This window comes from Columba livia, chromosome 4, assembly GCF_036013475.1.
Source record: "Columba livia isolate bColLiv1 breed racing homer chromosome 4, bColLiv1.pat.W.v2, whole genome shotgun sequence".
In the NCBI taxonomy this organism is placed as follows: Eukaryota; Metazoa; Chordata; class Aves; order Columbiformes; family Columbidae; genus Columba; species Columba livia.
This window is the reverse complement of record NC_088605.1, coordinates 7,803,853-7,828,688: the sequence shown is the minus strand read 5'-3', so window position 1 is coordinate 7,828,688 and position 24,836 is coordinate 7,803,853. Positions and strand designations below refer to the sequence as shown.

The 24,836-nt window shown below is 41.8% G+C and overlaps 1 protein-coding gene across 2 annotated transcripts in view; it reads right to left on the bottom strand.

Annotated features, from left to right (window-relative positions):
- Positions 1-6,620: 6,620 nt before the first annotated feature.
- UVSSA (UV stimulated scaffold protein A) overlaps positions 6,621-24,836 on the bottom strand; it is a 63,349-nt gene continuing 45,133 nt past the window's right edge. The window contains exons 10-14 of one of the 2 annotated variants that reach the window (XM_065060335.1): positions 19,877-20,060; positions 17,924-18,035; positions 16,401-16,436; positions 12,679-12,862; positions 6,621-8,955 (exon numbers count right to left, since the gene is read on the bottom strand). In XM_065060335.1, coding sequence (XP_064916407.1) covers positions 8,862-8,955; positions 12,679-12,862; positions 16,401-16,436; positions 17,924-18,035; positions 19,877-20,060 — 610 coding nt within the window. In that variant the 3' untranslated portion in view covers positions 6,621-8,861. The remainder of the gene's footprint in view (positions 8,956-12,678; positions 12,863-16,400; positions 16,437-17,923; positions 18,036-19,876; positions 20,061-24,836) is intronic. The other variant, XM_013369536.3, reaches the window with a different exon arrangement.

Genomic DNA, 24,836 nt, shown 5'->3' with positions numbered 1-24,836 from the left:
CAGTCACAGGACAGTGTCATGCAGAGGCCATCTAGAGCATTAGCACCAAAGAGCCAACTCTCCAGCAATGCTCCCTGGACCACAGCTGGTTTGTGGTGTTGGATCGCTGTGCGGTTACAGACTTGTCAGGAGAAGCTTGATGGTATCAGCACAGGGCAGTTGTTGAGGAACATCCCTGGGCTAAACGCTCAGCACCAGCTGTGCTAAAGCTAGAAGCTCTCACATACCTAAACTCCCTAATTCCATCATCAGTATTACTCCCTGTTGATACTCCGGCTCTTCAAGAGGATGAAAGTGGGCTCGATGCAGCAATTTGAGGTTATCATACTAGAGAGTTATAAAAAGCCACCACAGCTGCCACAGTGACCTCCCAGCAAGGCCCAAAAGCTGGTTCCCACACAGGACCTACCTGGTGTACCTGCTGCACCACACGCAATGGTCTGTGCTCCTACACAGGGGTTTGGGGAGGAATGGAGCACGTTTTCGGTGAGTCAGCAATGAGAAATAGACCCGGTACAGTACGAACGATCCACTGTCTGAGGGAAAGATGATTATGATACAAGTAGGAGGTGTTTGCTCTGGCTTGTTCTGTGAGTGAATTTTTTTTTAATTACTTTATTATTAATTCATAAAATTTAGCGTTCAGGGAGTCAAAATGCGGAACATATTCAAGAGGACATTTAGCAAAGCGTTTGCCAGAGGACAAATTCTCATCTCAGATACACTGAGCAGCACAATCTGAGGCTGATTCAGGATTTTCAAGGGAAGTCGTTGGCACGTACCACAGATCTGGAGCATCAGCACATATTTGAACTAATTCTCATCAAGTCAATGTGAAATCCAAGGGTGCAAGCCTGTATTAGTGAGAAGTGATTGAGAAGAAAACTGCATTTATTATGCTTCAGATATTTAAACTTACAGTGAACAAATCTCAGTTGTTCACATTCACTGAATGAACAGCAGTAAAATGTCTTATAATCAAAACAACAGAAAAAAAGCACATAAATACAGACAGATACTTTCCAACTAGTGTTCTATATTATCACCCTCCAAAATTTCTTAGTGTTATTTCCAGTTGAGGAGTGAATGTGGGTTTAGTGAGGTGCTTTTTCTCAGGGGTTTATCACATGTAATGTAAACCTGAACTCACAGTCATGTTACATGTTTCTATTATGCTACATAAGCAAAATGTTTAAAAAGTTGTTTGTATGAACTTAAATCCATTTCCCCAAAATACACTGTGATGTCTTCTCGTAGCCTCCCGTGTCTGCAAATATCCATTAATTCCTGTATTACATGTATAAAACTGTTCTGCTCAGAGATGTATTTAAATACTCAAAGGAGCATTATTCTACAATGTCAGCGCAGTTCTGGTCTTCAGGTTCTGTCCCAAAGAGTAAGCAAGCACATATTGTTGCCATATAGCCTTACTTAAGAGCAAGTAAAATGAAGATTTTTAAATTGTTTTGGAAGGTTGTCAGACTGTGGGATGTAAATGAAGGCACAGACCAGCGTGGATGCTGAAGATGAAGGGGACAGGCAAGTAAACAAATGGGACCCCAATCAGTTTGTCTCACAAAGTGGGCGAGACAAACATTCTGCTATATCTGGGGCAGCTCTGTAAGCATTTTTCCCCCTCTGCCCATAGCATTTTGAACCACATGCTCACGCCACACAGGTGCCTCAGGTGGACAGAATGATGATTGTCGCTGTGAAAATAGCCCTGACAGCAAGAGCTCCTTCTACTTCCCTGATGCTGTCTGGCCGAGATGTGAATTCATCACACAGAATAAGCTTCAAAGCAGCTCGGGAGGTTATCACAGAATTGCAAACCTGGAGCTGCTAGATCTGCAGTGTCCGTACAGGGGAAATCCTGTGGATGCTGGGAATCCTATGGGTGTGCTCCATATCAATAGAGGAACACCAAGGGCACAGGGGCAACTCGTGGGCAGGACCCAAGAGTCGGGGCATGCAGGGTCAGGCAATGTGACAAACTGCAGCTAAACCTGATCTATGATTCAATAATTTAATCTTATTATATTGAAAACCTCAGCTAGCTTAAACTGTCACTCCAACCAAAGTGCTAACCTTTATTGTAAAACACAGCTTTTACATTTTCTTCTCTGTAATGTCACAAACCAGAAACATCCTACAATGACAATGAGGGAGAGATGACACTACAGCAAAGAACTGCAAGTCACAGAAATATTTATGTGACGTGATGATTGACAGAGTAAAGATTCACCCCTCTTTGGTAAACTGCTTTTTCAAGAGAAGGCACATTAATCTACTAACCTTAGTACAAATATCTTGATTGTTGCTCATTTTCTTACTTTGTTTTTTTCCTCTCCCCAAAACCACACACATACATTACGAGAACTTGTCCTGCACATAAAGGGACTCATTCCCAACTTTCCATTCTTAATACAGGCAGGGTGACAAATATTTCCTCTGCCTTGGTCCCCAGAGACTGTGGGGGAACAAGAGAAGTGCAGCAGGAGAGCATTTGGATGAGCTGTTGGGGCTCCTTCAGCTCTTTGTGCTGACCAGGTTTGTCGTACCAAGCTGCACCCTCTGTGACCTGCTAAATATGTTGAGATTTACAACTAACACCACTCTCTGGGACTTATGGAACCATCACTACGTCTTGTAGGGATGATTTTGAGTGAAGCAGCGTGTTTGCATTGAGCACAGTCTACAGCAAACCTGATCACACTCTTGCTTGCTGCTTCTGCTTCAGCACTGGGGAAAATAAACACACGCATGCATGGAAGCAAAATCTAATTTCAGCCCTAGTAAAAACGTGTGGCAGACTCTCCTCCTGGTGCTGTTAGCCTTCAACTGCCAAAAATACTATTACAAAAATTCAAAGATAGCCAAAAGCAATTTCAAAACAAGCAGAATCATATATTATATTTCCATATACCTTTTATAGTGTGCGAGGATAAGAGTGGCTCCATAATGGCATTACAAATATAGCAAATTAATGGCGGGTGCAAGGCCAACACCTTGTCATTATGCAAATTGGAATGTCGGCAGAAATGGTTATTCAACAATCCCTTTCAAAGTAACCAGACGCCTAATGCTGCTCATTACATCTAAACTAATTAGCACCACGTTTAAACAACTTTAATAAGCTTTTTCCTTAACCCCTCGACAGAGGGCATTCCTGATGTTAAAGCAAAAACCTATGAGCCCTTGGCACAGGAGCACTGGAGTTGTGCTCAGAGCAGCAAGAGGCAGAAAAGCAAAGGGAATTCTACCCAAAAAGCCAAATGACAATTATTTATGTTACAGACATTTAAAGGCAGAGAAACAGGTTGCACTGAAGTCCAGCTCAGTTTGCCCAGGCTCTGGTGCAGCCTGGAACCAGCATTTAAACAAGAATGGCCTCCTCCAGTACACCAGAGCCAGTCCCAAACCGCTCTTCCAAGCTGGTACTACATTTAGACTCTGGACTACCCAGAACCAGCTGATAGAAAAGGCTTAACAAAAACATTAGTTCTTTCTCTACTTGATCAGCTTTGAAGGAGAGGAAGAGGAGGATCACACCTTGAATACTGCATTCAGTTTTGGGCCCCTCAGTACACTGAGGTGCTGGAAAGAGTTCAGAGAAGGGTGACAAAGCTGGTGAGGGGTCTGGAGCACAAGTGTGATGGGAGCAGCTGAGGGAACTAGGGCTGTTCAGCCTGGAGAAAAGGAGGCTGAAGAGAGACCTTATCGCTGTCTACAACTACCTGAAAGGAGGTTGTAGTATGGAGGGGGTTGGGCTCTTCTTCCAAGTAAGAAGTGATAGGACAAGAGGAAATGGCCTCAAGTTGCACAGGGGAGGTTTAGTTCGGATATTAGGAAACGTTTCCTCGTGGAAAAGGTTGTGAGGCATTGGAACAGGCTGCCCAGGGCAGTGGTGGAGTCACCATCCCTGGAGAGGTTTAAAAGACATGTAGATGTGGCACTTAGTAAAACAGTTTAGCGGTGGACTTGGCAGTGTTAGGTTAATGGTTGGACTCAATGTTACAGGTCTTTTCCAACCTAAATGATTCTACAATTCTGTGAAAGCACCAACTTAAAAACATGAGTAATTAATAGCTCTCTTACCTTCTTTTCCTTCAGGGGCAGCATCAGACTCCTGCAGCTGGAAGGGCAATAACTTTGTTCCATAGGTCACAAGTTGTCCAGCTCCCAGGCAGACCCCACTCTCATCCACACAGGTTTTCCAGGGGATGTGCTAAGTTTTGGGATTTGTGGCATCTCTCTCAGCTGAAGGGGTCACAAGCACTGCTGGATGAGGAGAGTCCAGGCTAGTCATGATTTAGGCTGCTGCTCTGAGGCATTAGCTCCTGCCACGACTCTCACCCTCTTTCTTAAACCCTTCAATGTCTGTAGATGATTTTATAATGGAAAGGACAGTTACCACATCCACTTAGGAGGGATGCTCCTAGGGCTCTGGATGTACCAACAGGATCTAAGTTCTCTCACTGGCCTTTCACCAGCTTTTCCCCATCCCACACCCTGCCAGGTGTTCAGGATCTCACTGACGTGGCACAGCTGCATCCCCTTGGGTCCGACTGCCAGACCAGCTGAGCTGTGAGACCAAACCAGGGTCTCAACCCTCCAGCTGGGTGCAGGGGAACTGCATTTATGTAGAGGCCTTTGCCCAAGCTGTGATACTGGTGTTCTGCTTGGCTTTGTACTGCACTGACTCTCACCTTGGTTTTGCCTTGATGACTTGGCTCTAGACCTGCTTTTTATCTCAGAGGACTTTCAGTGGTTGGATGAATCTTGTTTCTGTTACCACCCTTGGTTGTGTTGGGTGCTGTGGGATGGTGGCCCTTGCCAGGAAAGCCACTGGCCCTTCCTGCCTTCTGCTCCTGCATCACCTCTCCTTGACACGTCCAGTCTCTACCCTCCTTTTTCTTTCTCACCTTGCTGTGGACCTGACTCCATTCTGTGCTCCCAGCACTGTGTTTTCCTTGGACACTGTTTGGAGCAGAGCTTCTCATTTGTGTTTCCAGATGTAAACTCAAGTGTTACTTTCACCCAGGAGCAGGATGTTAATTGTTTTTGTTTTACTTTAATGTAGCTGTTCCAGTGCATCTCAAAACAGACACATGGACAAATTGCTCTCCAGTAGTTTTTGAAATAACACCCTTCTCTCAGGCTTTGGTGTCCAGGAGGTCCTAAAGGCTGATATTCTAGCTGGTGACAATTGCTATGAGGGAGCTTCACTTTCCTGAACCTGGGAAACTGGATGGTGTTTTTAATAGTAGGTGTGTAGGGAACGAGGATCTGGATCCAGCCTTCCCTTGGCCCAGCCTGGGGACTGCAAGCTGGAAAGTTTGTGTTTTGTTTTACTTTCTGTCTAGTGTCCTCCATGAAGTATCATGGACTAGATGATCTCCAGAGGTCCCTTCCAACCCCAGCCTTTCCACGATGCTTTCAACAGGAAGTGTTTTAAATGACCAATTTTCATCACTTCAGTACTGCTGCAAGATCCAGATGTTCTTGCCTTTTCTGATGCAGAACCTTTACATGAGTTTATATCACCTCCATGATTTAAACCATTAATGTGCTTAATAACACTGGATGAGCTACATGTGCAGTTGCACGAGCAGCCAGGTATTTGTAAGAGTGTCAGCGGCTGCCACATGGTTATTGCTGCTGAACTACGCTGATATGTGCTGAACTGGGTTTTGCTTGTTGGGTTCCTGAGATTCAATAATGCTTCTGGCTAGTAGCTCCTTATGATTAAGAACATTCTTATTGTTCCTTTCCACAGCCACTTTAAGTAGAACAGGTATATTTTTTTGTTTTACACAAATGATTATGTTTTCTTCTTCAATAAAGCCCACTTTGAACTCACCGATGCCCTCCCCAGTCTGCAGATTCCTTTACACGGCATGATGCACTGTCCATGCAGAACTGCTTGCAAATCCCGTGTCTTTGTCTTGCTTCCAAAACAATAATTACAAACAAAACACCACAAAGTTTCTAGGAGCTTTTAAGGGTTACAGTTTTCTATTAGAAGTTTCCAGCCACACCTGGATGGTTAAAACCAAGCCTCAAGTGAGTTTAGAGACTACAAAATCACAAGGTATCACGTACAAGGTATGAACCCATCACCCTGTCTCAGTAACTTCAGAGGGGATGTGCTGAAGGGTTGGTTTTATTCAGAAGCCGGTCCATTAACTCCACATCAAGCTCATTCATGTCACCAAGTTCTTTGTATTAGAAGGCCAGACCCTTATATTCCATCCTTAAACAGTGCCAGGTTCATACATTCCAGAGTGTTTTACTGCCCAGATGCAACCACCTGCTCAGGTAAAAGTAACCATGGAGAAGTCTTCACTTTCAGTTCTTGTTTAACCACCGAAACAGCACTAGTTATAAAAGGATGACTTAGATGCATTAGCGTAGCTCACTGCAGCTCAAAGTTACCGTGTTCTTTTAGAAATACAAAATATTCAACCTGTATTACAACTATTCACCTTAACAATGCTCTAAGGACCTAATTATTCGAGGTGTTCAGGTACCTGGAAATCAGTGTCTCCAGAAGTAGGTTATAGTACAACTGCAAAGGCATTTGATTGAGGTATAAAAACAAAAACGTACAGTAGAGATTATATGAATGATACTTTTATTTCCTTTCTTTTTTTTTTACCCCAGAAGCCCCAAGGCCAGGAATAGAAAAGTTCCAGTAGAAATGTCACACAAACAGTTTAGCAACTAAGATGACTGAAAAGCTGGTGAGCTCAGAGACCTCAAATTTGTAAACTCCTGTAAGCAAAGTATTGTGATGTATCTAAAAAGTAGATTTATTTTGAACTCCAAAGGATTTCTATTTATTGAAGGTATGCTGGATCTTTGGAGACAGATGCTATTTAAAAATTCTTCCTCTAGCAGAACTACAGATGGACCCAGGAAAAAGAGAAAGCAGGAGGTATTTTTTGCAATTCTTGCTTTTAGTTGCCTATTTATTATTTCTGGTAGTTCAGAAGCATAACTTCTGACCAGCTGTGTTGAAAACATTCCAACCTGCAGAGCTCTTGCAAGATAAACTATCAAGATTCAGTATTATTTGCTTTCTAATCAGTAATTGCGCAAGTCAGGAGGTATTTGGCAGAACTGTAAATGAGCTTTTGTCTGAGGTGGTCAGAAGCTTTTAATTTTGAATTCTTATAGTCTCTTGATGCATAGAAAACACCTCCAACAGGTGAGTGACTAAATCAGTGCAGTAGAGAATCCATCCTAATCTGTATTCTGGATTTCATTGAAGACTTCTGCAGTTCACTTTGAAACTGATTTTCAAACACTCCATCCTCCTTGATACTCTGATACGCTTAAAGCTGTTGGAAACCTTGCAAGAGCACGACTGGTCAACATTTGGTTCAACTCTGCTTAAGAACGTGACTATAGCCAGCAAAGCAGGTTTGGGAGATCTGGTTAAGCACCCAGTCAATACGAACAAACAACGCTGGATCCAGCTGCTTGACCTCAGTGTGTCTGTTAAATCTCTGGAGTCACACACAGAATCACACAGAATGTCAGGGATTGGAAGGGACCTTGAAAGCTCATCCAGTGCAATCCCCCTGCCGGAGCAGGAACACCCAGGTGAGGTTACACAGGAAGGTGTCCAGGCAGGTCTTGAATGTCTCCAGAGTAGGAGACTCCACAACCCCCCTGGGCAGCCTGTTCCTGTGTCTGTCACCCTCACTGAGAAGAATTTTCTTCTCAAATTTAAATGGAACCTTTTGTGTTCCAGTTTGTACCCATTACCCCTTGTCCTATCATTGGTTGTCACCAAGAAGAGCCTGGCTCCATCCTCCTGACACTCACCCTTTATATATCTGTAAACATTAATGAGGTCACCCCTCACTCTCCTCCCTAAGCTCCAGAGCCCCATCTCCCTCAGCCTTTCCTCACACAGGAGATGCTCCACTCCCTTCATCATTTTTGTTGCCCTAAGAGTCCAGATGCTTGCTCATATCTGGATCCTTAGATGCACTCCCAGGCCTGAGAACTGATGTAATCTAAAATTATTTAAACCAGGCAGTTCACAAGTTTGGAATGTTACTTGAACGATTTTTAAAACCTTACACTTTCACTTTGTGCTGGAGCTTTTTGGTACCAGGTAAACTGCAGCACATTCTGAGTATCTCTACAAACTTTCACAACGTGCTTTGCATATGTAGTTCTGAAAGACAGTGGGGAAGACAAGAAGCAGCCCAGGATGACTTTCGTCATTTCAGCTTCTCCCCCAGCACAGCTCCTGGATTTCAGTTTGCTGAAATCAAACTCTACTCCATTCATGATCTGAAGGCATCACTTGACTTGGATTTTTTTTCTTTTTGGTGTGCACACAAGAGGTGTTTTGAGGCCCTGCAGGAGCCACTCTGCTGCCTGATGTGGTGCACTTGCTAGAATAGAAGCTTGAGCAAATTACTCTGTGAATTGTCATCACTGGTAGAAATCTAAGGCATCCTTTTTCCAAAGGTGTAAAAGTGGAGGTAAATTACAACATGCATGTTGGCAGAGGAGGTATAAATTACCTGAGTCCATGAAGAAGGAAAAAACCCCCAAACCCAAACGTTTTACCCGGAGTACATACAAGTCACAAAACACGCTGTATTTCATACACATTTCAAATAATTATGTGTTAAACACATAGCATTCTATACCACCATATTTTCGCCAAAATTAATGCTCATTATAAAATAAGTTAAAGTTGAAAACAATTTAAAAAATTACCCAAGTAAAAATGTTCCAAACACAATATTCTAGTGTCAATATGAAGATCTGTGATAAAGGTTTTGTGCAGTTGCACCCTTGTTAATCCTCTTTACCCTTCATTTTATTACAATTTAATTCAGTGCATAATTAAACTGGTTGGCAAACTTCTCGTGCTTTCTTTGGTCCACTCGGTTCATTGCATTCACCACCCGCTTCATAGCGCCTCTGAAAGAGAAACAAAACAAAACCAGTTACGTTGATTATACCCAATTTCAGAGGATGTTTATGAATGTTGGGGGAAAAATGAACTATGATTAATCACTATGAGACTTCTGAACACTTCACTGATGAGGCTGAACAAATTTGTCTTGTTAACTAAATTAGCTGCAGCAATACATAAAGTCTAATTCAGCAATGATTTTATTAACAGGAGTAAACAAAGTCTTTCAGTCGAATGGTTGTTCATTCCACCCTCCTAGCATTATTTCTGATAGCCAGACATATCAAGTTTGATTTTTTCAAAAGCATCTAACTGCTCTTGAGGAAAAAAGAACTAAAGGTACCTAACAGGATCTAAAAACCCTAGTACTCAGAAAACCAACCTGCACAATCAATAATGTATTTTTGAGGGAAGGGTTTGCTGTTCAATTCATGTAACTACAACTCATTCAGCAACTTTCACAGGTTACTAAAATCCCATTTCATCAGCCATGGGCAGCATAAGACACTTTTACTCACACCAGCAGTATTCCCATTCCTGAGTAGCAACTATTTAATCCACAAGCACAACACCAGAGATTGTCATGTATCTTTATGCAGAGACATGAACTGCTGCGGAACAGTGAAGTGTTTGGAGTTTGGCATAGTTAGGACAGTGTGTCCAATATCTTATTCTTCTATGAAGTGGAATGAGATCTCTGCTGCCTCATGATGGGTGAGCACTCGAGCCTTCTGCAGCACCTGCTGTGCTTGAAGGTGGCTCTGGAGTGTTCTTCAGATTCAAAAAGGAAATAAAGGAATGAGCTTTGGAGCTTTTAAGCTTTTTAGTGCTCTGAAATCTGGTGAGGGTTTGCCCCCATGTTGCTGCTCTTATTTGCTGCCATTGTTTCCTCCCAGCAAAGATGATGCCCAGAGATTTCTCTTCTTTTGAGAGTGACTGCTCTGCCCTTGGACTGGGCAAGTGAAGACACCTGCATTTTTTCCCCCTTCGCAAACTTTTGAATGAACATCACACAGCTCAGTTTTTGAGGGTAAGGAAAATGATACTTAGCATGAATAGGAGCAGGAGACTCTAATAAAAGGCAAGGAGAGAGCAGGCCTCCATAACCTTTAAGAGGTAAGGCAGAGGAATGGGTTCATGATTCCAGAGGAGTAAGAATCACAGAACCTTTGGGGTTGGAAGTGACCTCTGGAGATCATCCAGTCCAACCCCCCTGCTAAAGCAGGTTCACCAGAGCAGATCACACAGGAAGGTGTCCAGGAGGGTTTGAATGTCTCCAGAGAAGGAGACTCCACAGCCTCTCTGGGCAGCCTGGTCCAGGGCTCTGGCACCTCACAGTAAAGAAGTTTCTCCTCATGTTTAGATGGAACCTCCTCTGCTTCAGTCTCTGTCCATTGTCCCTCATCCTATCACTGGGCACCATTGAAAGGAGTCTGGTCCATCCTCTCAACACCCACCCTTGAGAGAAAAGCAGCAGCATCAGTGGAGAGAAGGCCATGCTGTGTGTATCTGCCCTCACAGAAACCTGCAGTAGCTCTTGTGTGCAGCCAAGTGCATCTTGCCTGGGGAATTTTGTTCTTCACTGGATTCTAGAGTTCCCATTTTTATGGGTTACTTCAGGTGTCTCTAGCACAAAAGCTCAGCAATCTGAGGCTGATATTTGCAGGTGTGCTCAGGTGTCACCCTGCCTCTATTTATGAAGAAGGAAGTTATTTGCTAACACATGTCCGCAATGGCCTGGATGCTCTGCCACACTGGGAGCTACACCAGCTTGAAGGACTACATCCCATTTAAGAACCGGGCACTATTTGGTGTCTCCTACATCAGCAATACAATTGGCGAGTTCTAGAGTGTCTTATTTCAAGTTTAGCGCTGTTAGATTCTACACTGTCACAGTCTGCAGTTATAATTTCAGAGGGTGCTGCAGGCTGTGCAGTAAAATGAGGACAAGACATCCACCTGGAGTGTGCACAGGCCTGTTCCAGCATCGGGCCCCGCTCACCACTCCAGCTCCGCTGACTTCTGTTCTAGCCAACTGCTCTCTGCAACAGCATTTCAAAAGCCATTTTGAAACATCTGAAAATGGAGGATGCTTCTTAATAATGCTTCTAAATGGTGGGATTAAAGATTTTCTCAGCAGCAGCCGTAATGAAAACCAAGATTCTGACAAAACACCTCAGAAGAGGTACACTTTTAATAAAATTCTGCCAATAAGGTCACCAGAGTAAGGAAAATGTGGTCGTGGTTTTGCACTTCAAATGTTGCTTAATTGGTAGGAGAAAAGCGAGCCTTTAACAGTGCAGAGTGGCCTTGACACTTTTGTGTCGTGTAGGTTTTACATTAGCACCACTGGATTGTGCGATACTGTAAATGAAATGAGATCCCACTTTGATGATCTGTGTGCAATTTCACTTAACTTTATTGGCAGACTAGAGCCTGGGTTTATCACCTATACATTTCAAGTAATTTGGGGTTGTTATAAGCAGCCAAGGTTATCATCTTGTTTAGTGCTGCAAAGCATGAAACCCATTAAAACATGACAGGTTTGATTCCCTAAGCCTGGTACTAACACACACTCAAAACCATTAGCACAAACCTGGGCGAACCAAAACCAGCTTCTAACATTTATTTTGTTAAAGCCGATATGAAGTTCTGATCGTCAGAACTGTATGGCTCTGACTTCTAACTAAGATCAGGTGACATGAGAATTTCAGAGAAAACATGCTATTTCTGTACCTTAAAGCAATGTGGATTTGGCTTTGTGGTTATAACCATTGCATCAGAAAAGGGAAAATAGAGTTTAAACAAGTATTGTGCCCTGGATGTTGTTCAATTCATCCAGTATATTTAGGGAATAACCCACCATTAATGATTTTGTAATAATAATTTTGATATTTGATTTGACAACTTTACACTCTTCACTTTCCTTTGACTACTTCATTTTGACATGTGAACTCTGAAGTGTTTCAGCTGCTTCCCATTTGATAAAGGCAAGAGCAGGTGTAGGCAAATTTATGTTGTGGCCACATCTAACCAAGACTAGATATCAGAAATGGCATAAGAGTGGACATATGGAGCTGCTATATGTTGCAAAACCCGTTCAACTTGGTTGGGGTCGGTAGGCTCCCCCTCCCACGGGAGCCAGCATCCCTGTTTGCAGGTTAACTTGCCTATGTCTCCATAAGTCATGGACACACCTTTGTTCCACACATCTAAATGCCAAGACCATCCAAACAGCTTCTTCTCGAGCTAAACGTAGATCCTTTTATTAGCTGAAGTTCTGCTCAGGACAGCCCATCTTAGGCTTTCAAAAGGAAAAACTTCATTTTCACTCCATCTACACTACTATGGCGTGTCTGATGCTGTTGTGTCACTCTGAACACATCAGCTTCTTTCCAGATCCAGTACGATTTGCACATGTAAAGTAGCATCCGATTAATGAATGATCATCCAGAGAAGCTGCTACAGCAATTGAAGGATTAAAAAAAATTAACAAGAATGAAAAAAAAAATTAACTGGGAAATTGTGTAAGTTAGGTGAAAATCATTCTCCAAGAAATAACCCTGGTACCTGTTACTCTTTACCCTCCAGAGGTGTGGAAGCATTCCTGCTCTGCAGTTAGTGAAGAAAGATGTCTAGTAAGTGCATGTTAACCTAAAACCAGAAGGTACCATTGAAACAAAGGGAAACAGCAATTTAACGAGCTTTAGAGAACGTAAGCATCTTACTTATTGAAGACTTTCTTCTCAAGCCGGGAACGAGAAGTGTTCGCCTGCTGCTTCAAGTCTGTCAGATTTGGATATTTTTTCTTCTTCCCTTTCTTTTTGCCTCCTTTTTCATTATTTTTAGAGGAACCAAGATCCACTCCCGTAGCTGCTTCAACTTCCCTCATGAATTCTGGATCTCGCCACTCTGTTTAAAAGAAAAAACACGCACTTGGAAACTCCAAACCCTGGTAGGATTTGTAGTGCCTGAGGTGCAGGTTCTTGTCACCGCTGGCGAGGGCAGTCACTGCATTCTACACCGTACACAGAAAGGAAGGGGAGGATAAAGCCCTCAGCCAAAACGACAGATCTTGATAGAAAAGCCCCGCCAGTCTGGGATTAGTATCTATTATTAGCTGCTGTAGATAAAACTGTTCTGTAGGAAGACTCAAGTCAAGTTTTTGCAGTAGCACAGCAGCAAAATTCCAAGGAAACTATTCCATGTAGGAGAGGTGACATAAACACAGTGGTTATTGAACAAAACGCCAAAACTGTAGCTGAGGAATAAACCTAAAAAAATTGAATATGTCAACTTTTGAGGAGAGTAGGGGTGACAACATGCTAAATTTTCTGCATCAAAGAACCATGTTTGCTTCAAAACACGAACTGGTATCTGACACCTAAAGAGAATTGTTGAATAACACAACATGACCCTGTTGCCGTGAGCCCAATTTGGCATCTGAAAGAGATACTACTGTAAGTATCCCACATTTCCTCAGTTTAATTATCTAAATAAAATTTCTTCTCTTGACAATAGCACAGGTATTAATTTATCTTATCGAAAACTTGTTTTATCAAAACCTTAATGCTTCAGAATCCCGTCACACACTGTAAATGGTTTCTGATCATAGATGCCACCAGAGGAAAAAGCATGAACAATTTAAACTGTAAACTCTTCAAGAAAGCTGTGGGCTTTCACCTTCAGTGTGGAGTCTTGTGTATCAGAACAAGGTAACATAGTACAAAGCAAAAATGTGGCTAGGGGATGGGTATCTTCAAGGGAAATTTAGAATAAGGGCATTGCATCATAAAGACTTTGAGCGTATGGGTTGGAAGAAGGTGTAGTAAGTACCACTTCAAAAGCAACACGGGCCAAACTCGGCATAAATGTCAGACTTCTGTGCTTTAATAACCAGTAACTGCCAGTCATTTTTCAGTTGTTTCCCAGTGTGTCAGTCAGGCTTTGTTGCCTTCAGAAATTGTAACACTAAATGTCTACTACCCTTATTTAACATCTATGTAGATAACAGAAAAAAACCAAACAGTCCTAAATTACTATACAGTTTCATTTATACACCAAGATGGTCACCGTGTGTGACAAATATTGGTAACATTTCAGGAGGGTCAGAGGCAACGTCCCCACTCAAGAACATGGTGTTCAGGAACACCAGAGCAATTTTCCAAGGAAAGGTTCGATCTAACCTACTATGATACGCGAAAGCAAGGACTGATTAAAACCCAGCACACCAAAAAGCACGAGGAAAACGAAGCTGTGCAAGAACGGAGCAAAAGTATAGGGGGAGAAAACAGAACACATATACTTGATAGATCATAAGACCTCACAGGCTCTTTCTATTTTTTTGAAGTGAAGGAATACCGAACAGCACAATTCAGATACAGGAACGATTAATCCAAGATTAAGGAAAACTGTCTAAACAGTTTATCTCCCAGTAATAAGAAGGCGTCACAGTTTAGGAACCCAGTGAATGGAGCAATTGTTTAAACACAACGAAAAAATGCCGGCATCCAGTAGAGATGAAACGAGCATTTGAGTAAAATGAAGGAGCAATTTAAAAGCCTTTGAGAAAAATCAATAGAATGCCAGGGAAGAGCAGCCTTTCTGAGCATTGATGGGCCCCTAAAGCTCTTCATACATTGTTACTGAGTTTAGCAGCAGGGAAAAGAAAATTACACAGTTTGCGAGGGGAGGCGGGAATCAATACTGTAGTTAGTACAGAGATGCTATTTCACATCTGAGTGGCCAGCGGCCGGTCTTCACCAGCCTGTCCTGATACCTGTTTGTTAACAAGTCACTAAGGGCTGAAAAACCAGATACTCTTCAGGGCTGACACAAAAAATAGGCACTTAATTTGCTCCTGTGTGCGAACTATTGGAAAAGGATGAACGGTGCAGATTAGCAGATTGGCGTAATCCCACCTGATTCATTGTTTCGGGACCAAAGAGTCCAAAGCACCATTTTGTGGATGTTAGCTACAGTTTAACATTTTATACCAAGTTTAAAAATGTTCCACTGCAACAATGACAGTGTTGTCAAAACACAGTCATTATCACACACACTGTGTTACTTTTACGTGATTGTTTTCCCTTTCAACCATCCAAGGATGAAAATGAACCTACCACCAACAGGAAGATGATGCAGGAAGATTTTTGGTGCCATTTAACCATGCAACTGATCCCAAATTTGGATGTTTGGCATTTTTCAAGCTGTTGTCATTAGCAAATGATATTGTCAATCATAAGGCCAAAGCACTGACTGTACAGAGTGGGTCCCCACTTGTACATTTTTCATAGCAGCACCTCTCAGATTTGCTTCAAATCCTTTACAAAAAGTAAACCAAAAAAATCCCAAAAGAAACCCCAGCACAAACCAACTAAAGAACCTTCCCAAAACACAAACTCAAAACAAAGACCATTTTTAAAGGTTGAAGACAACATCACAAAAGAAATATAAAAATATTGAGGGAACAGGGAAAAAAAAGCAAACAAAAAGCAGTGGATGAAAGTATTTAGTGACAGCTGGTATACATATGGCTTTAGAAACCTGTTAAGGTTTTGTCCAATAAATTAAGTGCCATTGCTTGTTCGGTATCTCTGCAGACAGATGGGCTGGACCTTTGCGTGACATCTCAGCTTACCAACGGCACTCAATAACGCAACGCAGCCGTGTCAACACTGGTTTGGGACTAACATCCACATCCTTGTGGGCCAGAGGTGAGAAGCCTCTAACACCACCACACTGACACTGTAATAAAAATAAATTTCATGTCTAGCCTCCAGCAATGGCAATTTCACAGGAAAAAAAAAGAAAAAAATCAATATTTTGCAGTGCAAGTGATTTTTATAGCGGAGTATTAGTTTCTAGTTTAAAACGAGTCCTGCAAGAACGCCTACTAGTTTAATTTGCGGGTTTTAGTTTGTTGTTAACTAAGTTGGTAAGCTGCCTTTTCAGCACAACATCCACATTCCCAGCCTGGTTTTGCTGTGACAGTCCAGCCGTGCCCGTGCTGTTGGTTGGATGCCAGTTTGAAGCATTTCACTCCATCTGGACAAGGATGGGAAGTACCTGCAAACACAGCACATGGACACGTGCAGAAGGTGTTTGTTACCTGCTGCATTTGTGTGGCACTGGTCACGGCCACGCACAGGCAGGTAAAGCCAAATCTGTGTTTCAGGAAACTGGGTGGGTCAGTTGTATGTTTAAATGTGCATTTATTCACTACAGACCTTTCTGGATAATAGATCAATGACTGTTCTTTATGCTCTGAAGGGGTATCATGGAAGGTTCAGTAGCCTCATTAATAATATATAACTGTGAAACTGGAGAAATACTGAGTCAGAGCTTCAGAGAGAACTAACTGACCCTTTCCTTCATAAACAGAAGATAGTAAAAGATATCAAAATGCTAAAGCCTAAGAGTAAGTTTAATTAGAATGCAGAATACTTACCCAGAATAAATAGCTTAAACCAGAGAAAACCGAGACCTGCTGGAGGAAGGCAGATTAAATAAAAGCTTTGAAAACAGATCTGTCCCCTCCAATTATCCTCTGTCTTTGCTGGATGGAGCCCTCTCTCCCAGCTTGCTTCACAGTCCATCAGATTCCAGCAGCCCCCTGGTTGCAGAACCTCTGTGAAAATCTGCCTCTGTCCATCACCGGTCAGGTTTAGTTGTACTACTGCAAAAAAGTCCCTGACTCCCTCAGGAAGTCTTCCTGCCCGTGTATTTGTTGCTTGTTGGCTTTCTCACTACCTGCACGCCTTACCCAGCAGTCCAGAGCTTTATCCCAGCTAAAAATGCTCAAATGATCCTGGGGAAGGATGAGCTTTCCCTCCAGAGCATTGCACACCTGACAGCGGCAGCCACAATACAAGGATAACACCATTAGTTTTGTTGCCCAGCCCCATTGCTTTAAAAATTAATCTCGAGTATTGCACAGTAAACTGCAAACAAATAGCATGGGTCTGCTTGTTCCCTTCCTCAAGCCCATCACAGAATCACAGAATGTTAGGGATTGGAAGGGACCTCGAAAGATCATCCAGTCCAATCCCCCATCACACCTGTTAGAACACTCAGACCAGTTATAATGCCAATAAAGTAAAGCCCAAGGTGGGGGCTTCCCTAGTTCAGAGTACTTTCTAGCAACGCTGCACAGAAGCACAGCACAATAAGGCCAAGAATTCTCATAAATCACAGCAAGTAAATAAAAATGAGCAGATATAGGAAAAACAAGTTCCCACATTGTGACAAAAAATACCCAACCAAGCCATCACTCTGCCAATATTTGTGGTAACACAGTGATCCCAATAATATTATTATATTACATAAATGACAACTGTTAGGGACCAACAAGATTAGACAACTTCTTTTTTCAGAAGCACAGGAACAGTTGCAGTCAAGCACTTCCCAGGAAAAAGGGTTAATTGTCCTTAACAAACATGCTCCTTAAGATAAAGGCTACAATTCACCTGCCTGAGAGGTGTCAGGAACATTATGGTAACTATTGGAAACAAAGAGCAAATGCAATGTTAACTTTATTCTGTGTACACATGCATCCTTATTTATTACATAAGCACAAATCACTGGAACTGACCTGAAAATTAAAATCAACAGGAATTTAAATGAGAGAACAGGGTTAGGAGCAAACCAGAAATATGATCCAGTTCTGTGGATCTCATCCCAAGCCTTTAGCAACTGAAGAATTGCCTCCCTTCCTCCATATAGCCTGCCACATAGGTAGTCCAAATGTATATCAAGATTGTCCAACTTGTAGCCAATTGTATCTCTATATAGATACAATATATAGAATTATCATATGGATTGTAAATATATTGTAGATATTGTAAATACTGTATACTATATACACAAACATATTTACAATTAAAATATTATCCTTACATTTAAAGCTTATCTCCCACCTCTGCCTTCTGTTTTTCCATATTTTAAATTTTAAGATGCTGTACAGACACAAACCTGGCTGAGCCGCTTGCTTCTCAAACCGCATCTTTTCTTCTCTGGCTCTGTCCTCTGCGTTAAGAGGAATCCCAGCTTCATCCCGAGGAATTATCTTGCCATGGAAAGGGCACTTAGGAAAGAAAAGTAAAAAAAAATATATAAAAAAAAAAATCTCAAAATTTCTGAATGAAAATAAAATGCTTACATGTTATTCAACATTACTTAAAGCCAGACATCACAATCAAGTAACAGAACTCCAGGCCTGATCCCCAGTCCCCCTTTGAAAGCATCCGGATGCCATAAACATCATGTGTTTAATATCACAGAATCACAGAATGTCAGGGATTGGAAGGGACCTCAAGAGCTCATCCAGTCCAACCCCCCCATGGAGCAGGAACACCCAAATGAGGTTACACAGGAAGGTGTCCAGGCGGGTTTGAATGTCTGCAGAGAAGGAGACTCCACAATCCCCCTGGGCAGCCTGGGCCAGGCTCTGGCACCCTCGCTGAGAAGTTTCTTCTCAAATTTAAATGGAACCTTTTGTGTTCCAGTTTGAACCCATTACCCCTTGTCCTATCATTGGTTGTCACTGAGAAGAGCCTGGCTCCATCCTCGTGACACTCACCCTTTATATATCTGTAAACAATGAGGTCACCCCTCAGTCTCCTCTTCTACCTAAGCTCCAGAGCCCCAGCTCCCTCAGCCTTTCCTCACACGGGAGATGCTCCACTCCCTTCATCATCTTTGTTGCCCTGCGCTGGACTCTCTCCAGCAGTTCCCTGTCCTGCTGGAACTGAGGGGCCCAGAACTGGACACAATATTCCAGGTGTGGTCTCACCAGGGCAGCATAAAGGGGAAGGAGAACCTCTCTGACCTACTAACCACCCCCCTTCTAATCCACCCCAGGTACCATTGGTCTTCCTGGCCACAAGGGCCCAGTGCTGGCTCATGGTCATCCTGCTGTCCACCAGGACCCCCAGGTCCCTTTCCCCTACGCTGCTCTCTAATAGGTCATTCCCCAACTTATACTGGAACCTGGGGTTGTTTCTACCCTGATGCAAGACTCTACGCTTTCCCTTGTTATATTTCATTAAATGTTTCCCTGCCCAACTCTCCAGCCTGTCCAGGTCTCTGATGGCAGCACAGCCTCTGGCGTGTCAGCCACTCCTCCCAGCTTAGTGTCATCAGCAAACTTGCTGACAGTGCACTCTATTCCCTCATCCAAATAATTGATGAATATATTGAATAATATAGGCCCCAGTACTGACCCCTGAGGCACTGCACTAGATACAGGCCAATATATTCCGAATCTCAAAGAAGTAATATCATTGTAATATGAATGTCCAATTTCAAGAGGCCAGGCAGCACAGGCTGTCAAGTCTGGAATGCTGCATCACATTCTGTTGTTCACATGGTATCTCTATCCTGTAACAATCCCATTTAAACTATTTCAGTGCATTCAGACCCTTCCAGCCCAAGTAGTACATGAAAAACAGGGATATTAGAACATACTATTCAAGCAAAGTATTTCTGCTCAATAAGGTTCATCATTTGAGGCTGTGCAGGATTTAGCTTTCATAACAACTAATTTGTAAAAATCTCTTTGCTCCCCAAACACCCACATTTCTAAAACCAGTTAATATCACATATGCCTCTAAATGAGGAAAACGTACCGGCAACCAACTCAACTGTCTCTGCTTTACTGTCACATACTCATGTATCACAGTAATAAATAAATACCTACGATGCATGCCAAAAATACTTGAGAGTTTTTTAAACATTTACAGCTTCCTTACCAGAAGGATGCTTCCCACATGAAGCACAGATTAACAGCAAACTTCTCCAGACACAATTTTCTTCCACTCCCTTGAGCTACATTTACAATGTGAAATAAGCTTTTATGGACCTGTTTTAATGATATTTTCTCTACATAGCACATATCCTGGAAGCTACATGTTACTTGGTGCTCACCTTAACCCGATCTTGTCTTTCGCACAGACTTCCATTAGGCATTGGCGCTCGACATTTGTGTTTCACCGGTTCAAACTTGCCAGCAAATGTTATATACCTGGTTTTTAACATTTCTGTTATTTCTTTATTTTCCACCTCTTCCTCTACTTCACTGGGTGCCCAAAATCGATGCTCAGAAGTAAATCTGGGAAAACAATGAACAACAATTATTCACAAAGTTGTAAAAAAGCCCATAAAAATCCCTGTGTCATCCCATGGTAAACTTAGATGTAAAAGGAGGGGAAGCTTTATTGGTGAACGAGAAAAAAATCAGATACCTACCACTCTTTCTTATGACTCCTATATTACTAAGAGGTTTTTAAAATATCACCAAAGCCTGTCTAAAATCAATTTCTTGTTTAACCTGCTAACCTATTACCAGTCTTAGTTCTAGTTTGTGATCTGACATTGAGTCAGTTATTCCACATCCATTTCTAGTGAACAAATTTGTAATTCTGTAGTTAATATTCTTCATCACAAAATACTTCTATGATTAAATACAGAAGATAGATCAGGAAGGAAACATTTTGATGTTAGCTTGTCTGATTTTATTCCTGGTAGCTGTACTCCTGCAGTGGGCGTTGAAATCAGAATATGTCACAATATACTGAGAGCAAGAAAGAGAGTGAACAATCAGGCGAGTCTTCCAGAGATTCTTTCTTCCAGGTTCTCCAATACAGTGTCCAGAAGTCTAAGAAACTTCTGGTGTTTTCCTCTAGGAAATCAAGCTATAATTAATTGAAAATCTATTTTAAAATTAGAGATGTTACCTGTATTTACAGACACATACGGGCAAACATACTCATTGTTAGCCTGGTGTAAAGAAGATTAGTACCAGGGCAGCAGAAACGGGGAGCAGGAGAAAGGAGCAAGGACCCTTGAGTGACATAGTATTTTCAAACTTTCTCAACAGTGTTCATATAATTTCATTTTAGCCACCCTAGGCTGTCAATAGTCTATAATGAGAAACAAGCAACACCAGAGAATAATTACCCGACTCATTTTAGACGCTAATCTTAGGACGCAATGACTGTCACTCTGATGGTAAATGTTTGTTTCTTCTAATCATGAAAAGAAATTAGGGAGACCAGCTTAAACTTAGATATCTAACTTTAAGACATCCAAAGTGAAACATCAATCTCACTCCCAATTAAGGAAATAAGAAGTTAAAGAGAGAGAGTTTTGCTAAACTAAGCAAAAAAAGAAGTTCAGCCTGCATGTCTGCTGCTTATTATTAATATTATTACTACAAGTGAAATGGAGATATCCAGATGACAGATGTCTTGATAAAGACTTAGAATTCCTAAAGGACACTTCCCACTCCCTCCCTTCTGCATGGTTTTCCACCCAGTCGCTCCCAGACTGATCTGGGAGGATTTTGTCTCGCTCATTAATAGCTCTGGGTGTCATTTCTGAGACGTCACCTTCTGCAGGGTGACAACGGGCTCCACCGATCACAGCAACCTCAGTTCAGCAAAGCACATAAACCAGCACTTCAAGAATTCCTTCAGTGGGGATGTAGAGTTCTGATGAATCTTATCTAAGCATGTTTTTCACTTGTCGTCTGGTGAAAACTATCTTAAAACTGAAGGAAATTCATCTGACCGTAGTAGCCTACAATATACATCACTGCAGGTTTACTGCAACATTTGACCATTAATGTTTACAGATATATAAAGGGTGAGTGCCATGAGGATGGAGCCAGGCTCTTCTCGGTGACAACCAATGATAGGACAAGGGACAATGGGTTCAATCTGGAACACAAAAGGTTCCACTTAAATTTGAGAAGAAACTTCTTCATAGTGAGGGTGCCAGAGCCTGGACCAGGCTGCCCAGGGGGGTTGTGGAGTCTCCTTCTGTGCAGACATTCAAACCCGCCTGGACACCTTCCTGTGTAACCTCATCTGGGTGTTCCTGCTCCATGGGGGGATTGGACTGGATGAGCTTTCGAGGTCCCTTCCAATCCCTGACATTCTGTGATTCTGTGATTTAAAATTATATAAAGATAAACTAGGTTTAAAAAGGGTTTAAGCAATTCCAAAGCCATTCTACGATTCACCAAATCAACAGAAAAATGTTCAACAAGGAGAATGCTTGTTACAGACACACATCCTGTCCAACAATTTCTTCAACAAATATATATAGCTAGTGCCAGAAAATTTCTAACCTGCTGTAAAGTACAAGTAGCTTAATTTTGGTAAGTTAGGAGAAAAAGGCAAAAAGAGTTATAGTGGAGGCTAGTTCAACATTAAATCTAGTAACACAAATTTTTTTTCCACAATTTTTTGGTTAAAAAAAGAAAAGTTTTCAACCACACACTTCTGCAAAATACAGCCTAACCAAAACAGCTCTAAGAATCTTTATAACATAGCAATACTAATATAGGGAAACATTAGAATGGTACAGCATTTAGCTTCTGAAGTTCTGTGGCAAGATTGTACAATGGATGGTAGATAAAAGAATGAAATGAATTCCTTGTTTGGTCAGTTTTAATACAATCCTGAAAATAAGACTGACTGCTGAGCGTTAATAACATTACAAACACCAGGAGGGGAAAGCACTCCTAAAAAGACACCGTACAGGATTTCTAGCTTCATAGAATCTTTTAGTAAAATTGTTATGTCCTTTGGTGGTCTGAACTCTCTCCCCCTCCAAATTATCAAATTAGTTACCTGAGAATGAAGAAGCATTAACAGTTGTGCCTCCAACCTTTCCAATTAGGAAAAAGATCTGGTTAATATTTTGACTTTCCCCCCAAATAACCTGCATCCAACTTACCTCAAGGAAATTAAAATAACGTTTTACTTCATATATCATTAATGAGTATTTGAAAACTGGACTTAAAATAGTCTGATTCCTACATAGATATTCATAAATATTATTACTTAATACAAGCATGTAAATTATTTTCTCCCAGCGTGACTTAGAGCAGGTGAGAAAAGGACAAAGTGGTGCTAAATCCCCAAGTTTTCTGCTTTCCTGCTGCTGTAATTCAAGCAATGCTTAAAAAAGGCAGAATATGAGGCATTTGAAAAAAAATAACACATATGACAAGTAAAACCTTTTTGTAAGACAGATCAAAAGGGGAACAGATAATCAACTAGAGGATCAACACCCCACTCACGCTCCTAGAAATACGAGTGTTACTGAGCTAGACAAGTAACACAGGCTTTAATGGAAATTAAATCACTATACGTTAGGAGGAATGAAAGGCAAGTAATGGTTAACTGAAACCTAAAAGAAAAATGCAGCTCCTGGAGAAATGTCGCACTCTTTCAACAAATTTATATCAACTTCATTCCTAAGATCACAGTATCATAGTATGTTTGGGATTGGAAGGGACCTCGAAAGATCATCCAGTCCAATCCCCCTGCCGGAGCAGGAACGCCTAGGTGAGGTTACACAGGAAGGTGTCCAGGCGGGTTTGAATGTCTGCAGAGAAGGAGACTCCACAACCTCCCTGGGCAGCCTGGGCCAGGCTCTGTCACCCTCACTGAGAAGAAGTTTCTTCTCAAATTTAAGCGGAACCTCTTGTGTTCCAGCTTGATCCCATTGCCCCTTGTCCTATCACTGGTTGCCACCGAGAAGAGCCTGGCTCCATCCTCATGGCACTCACCCTTTATATATTTATAAACATTAATGAGGTCCCCCCTTAGTCTCCTCTTCTCCAAACTAAAGAGACCCAGCTCCCTCAGCCTTTCTTCATAAGATAGTGGGAAGTTTATCAAAAGCTTCAGTAGATATAAATTCTAAAACCAGCATGATACATAGAGAGATCCTGGAGCTAAATGAGCTCAATCAAATATCCTAATCACATCATTGAAAGTCCTGCAGCAGCTAATTTACCCTGATCCTAAGAGTAAGGTAATTTAGCTCAATGAGGAGGGCAGAGTTTGGAAGGCCCACGCTACCCAAAACTGCCGGTTAAGCTGGCACATCAGTCTCTAAACCACCTTCAAAGGGTTGAATGGAACTTTAGGATTGTTTAAATGTAGGAGTAGTTATGTTTATACAGTCCTAAAATTCCATTCGGCCCTTTGAAGGCAACTGTGAGGCTGAGGTGGCCCCTGGTGAAAATGAGTTTGACACCCCTGCTCTACACAGTCCAACACCGTGCAGTATACCACATCAACCCCCCCAAAAAAGTACTTCCACAGCTTTATAAACTCATTTTAAGAGTCCTTAAACTAGCTTAGTGAGCTGTGTGAGTGAAGGCAGAAGTAAGGAAAACGGTTCAGCCCAAATTTTTTGTAAAGCCCACAGCTACTGTCACCTTCTGGAAGAGGTGACGCTTCACCACTTACCAGCTAAACAAAACTTCTTCAGAAAATCATCTTCTTGGTAGCTACATTCTCACTATCTTAATTTATCATAAATGCTGTAATTAAGTGTACTGTTAAATAGGTGAGGGAGAAAGACTTTTCCACTTCAGATTTTAAAAATTTAAATTCCATACACATTCCATACGCATTATCTGGTTGGTTTTTTGTTTGGTGGTTGTTTTGTTTTTTTCCTCCCCGCCTCCCATACATCTTATAGAGACAGTATGTGTGCATATAGAAAGGTTAAAGGACTACCTTAATTTTTCAATAAATATATTTTATTGACCCCCACACCAGGGGTCAATGCTGCTGTGTGTGCAGGGCTACTTAAATTATCTTTAGTTAGACTGGCATATCTGTAGTTATAGACTATAAGGTTCAGAAGTGTGCCCTCTATTTTATTAGAAAGCATAAAAATAAAACAGTACAGCACAAGGCAGACAGGCAATGAAATATGCTTCTGATTTCACTTATGACTTGAATAACTCATTTGCAATGTAAAATAAAGCCTTACTACCTTCTACTTACTAGCTTCTTAAAACTCTGCTGAAAATCTTAACCATTTTATAGGCTGTGAAGAGCTTACATCACATCAGACA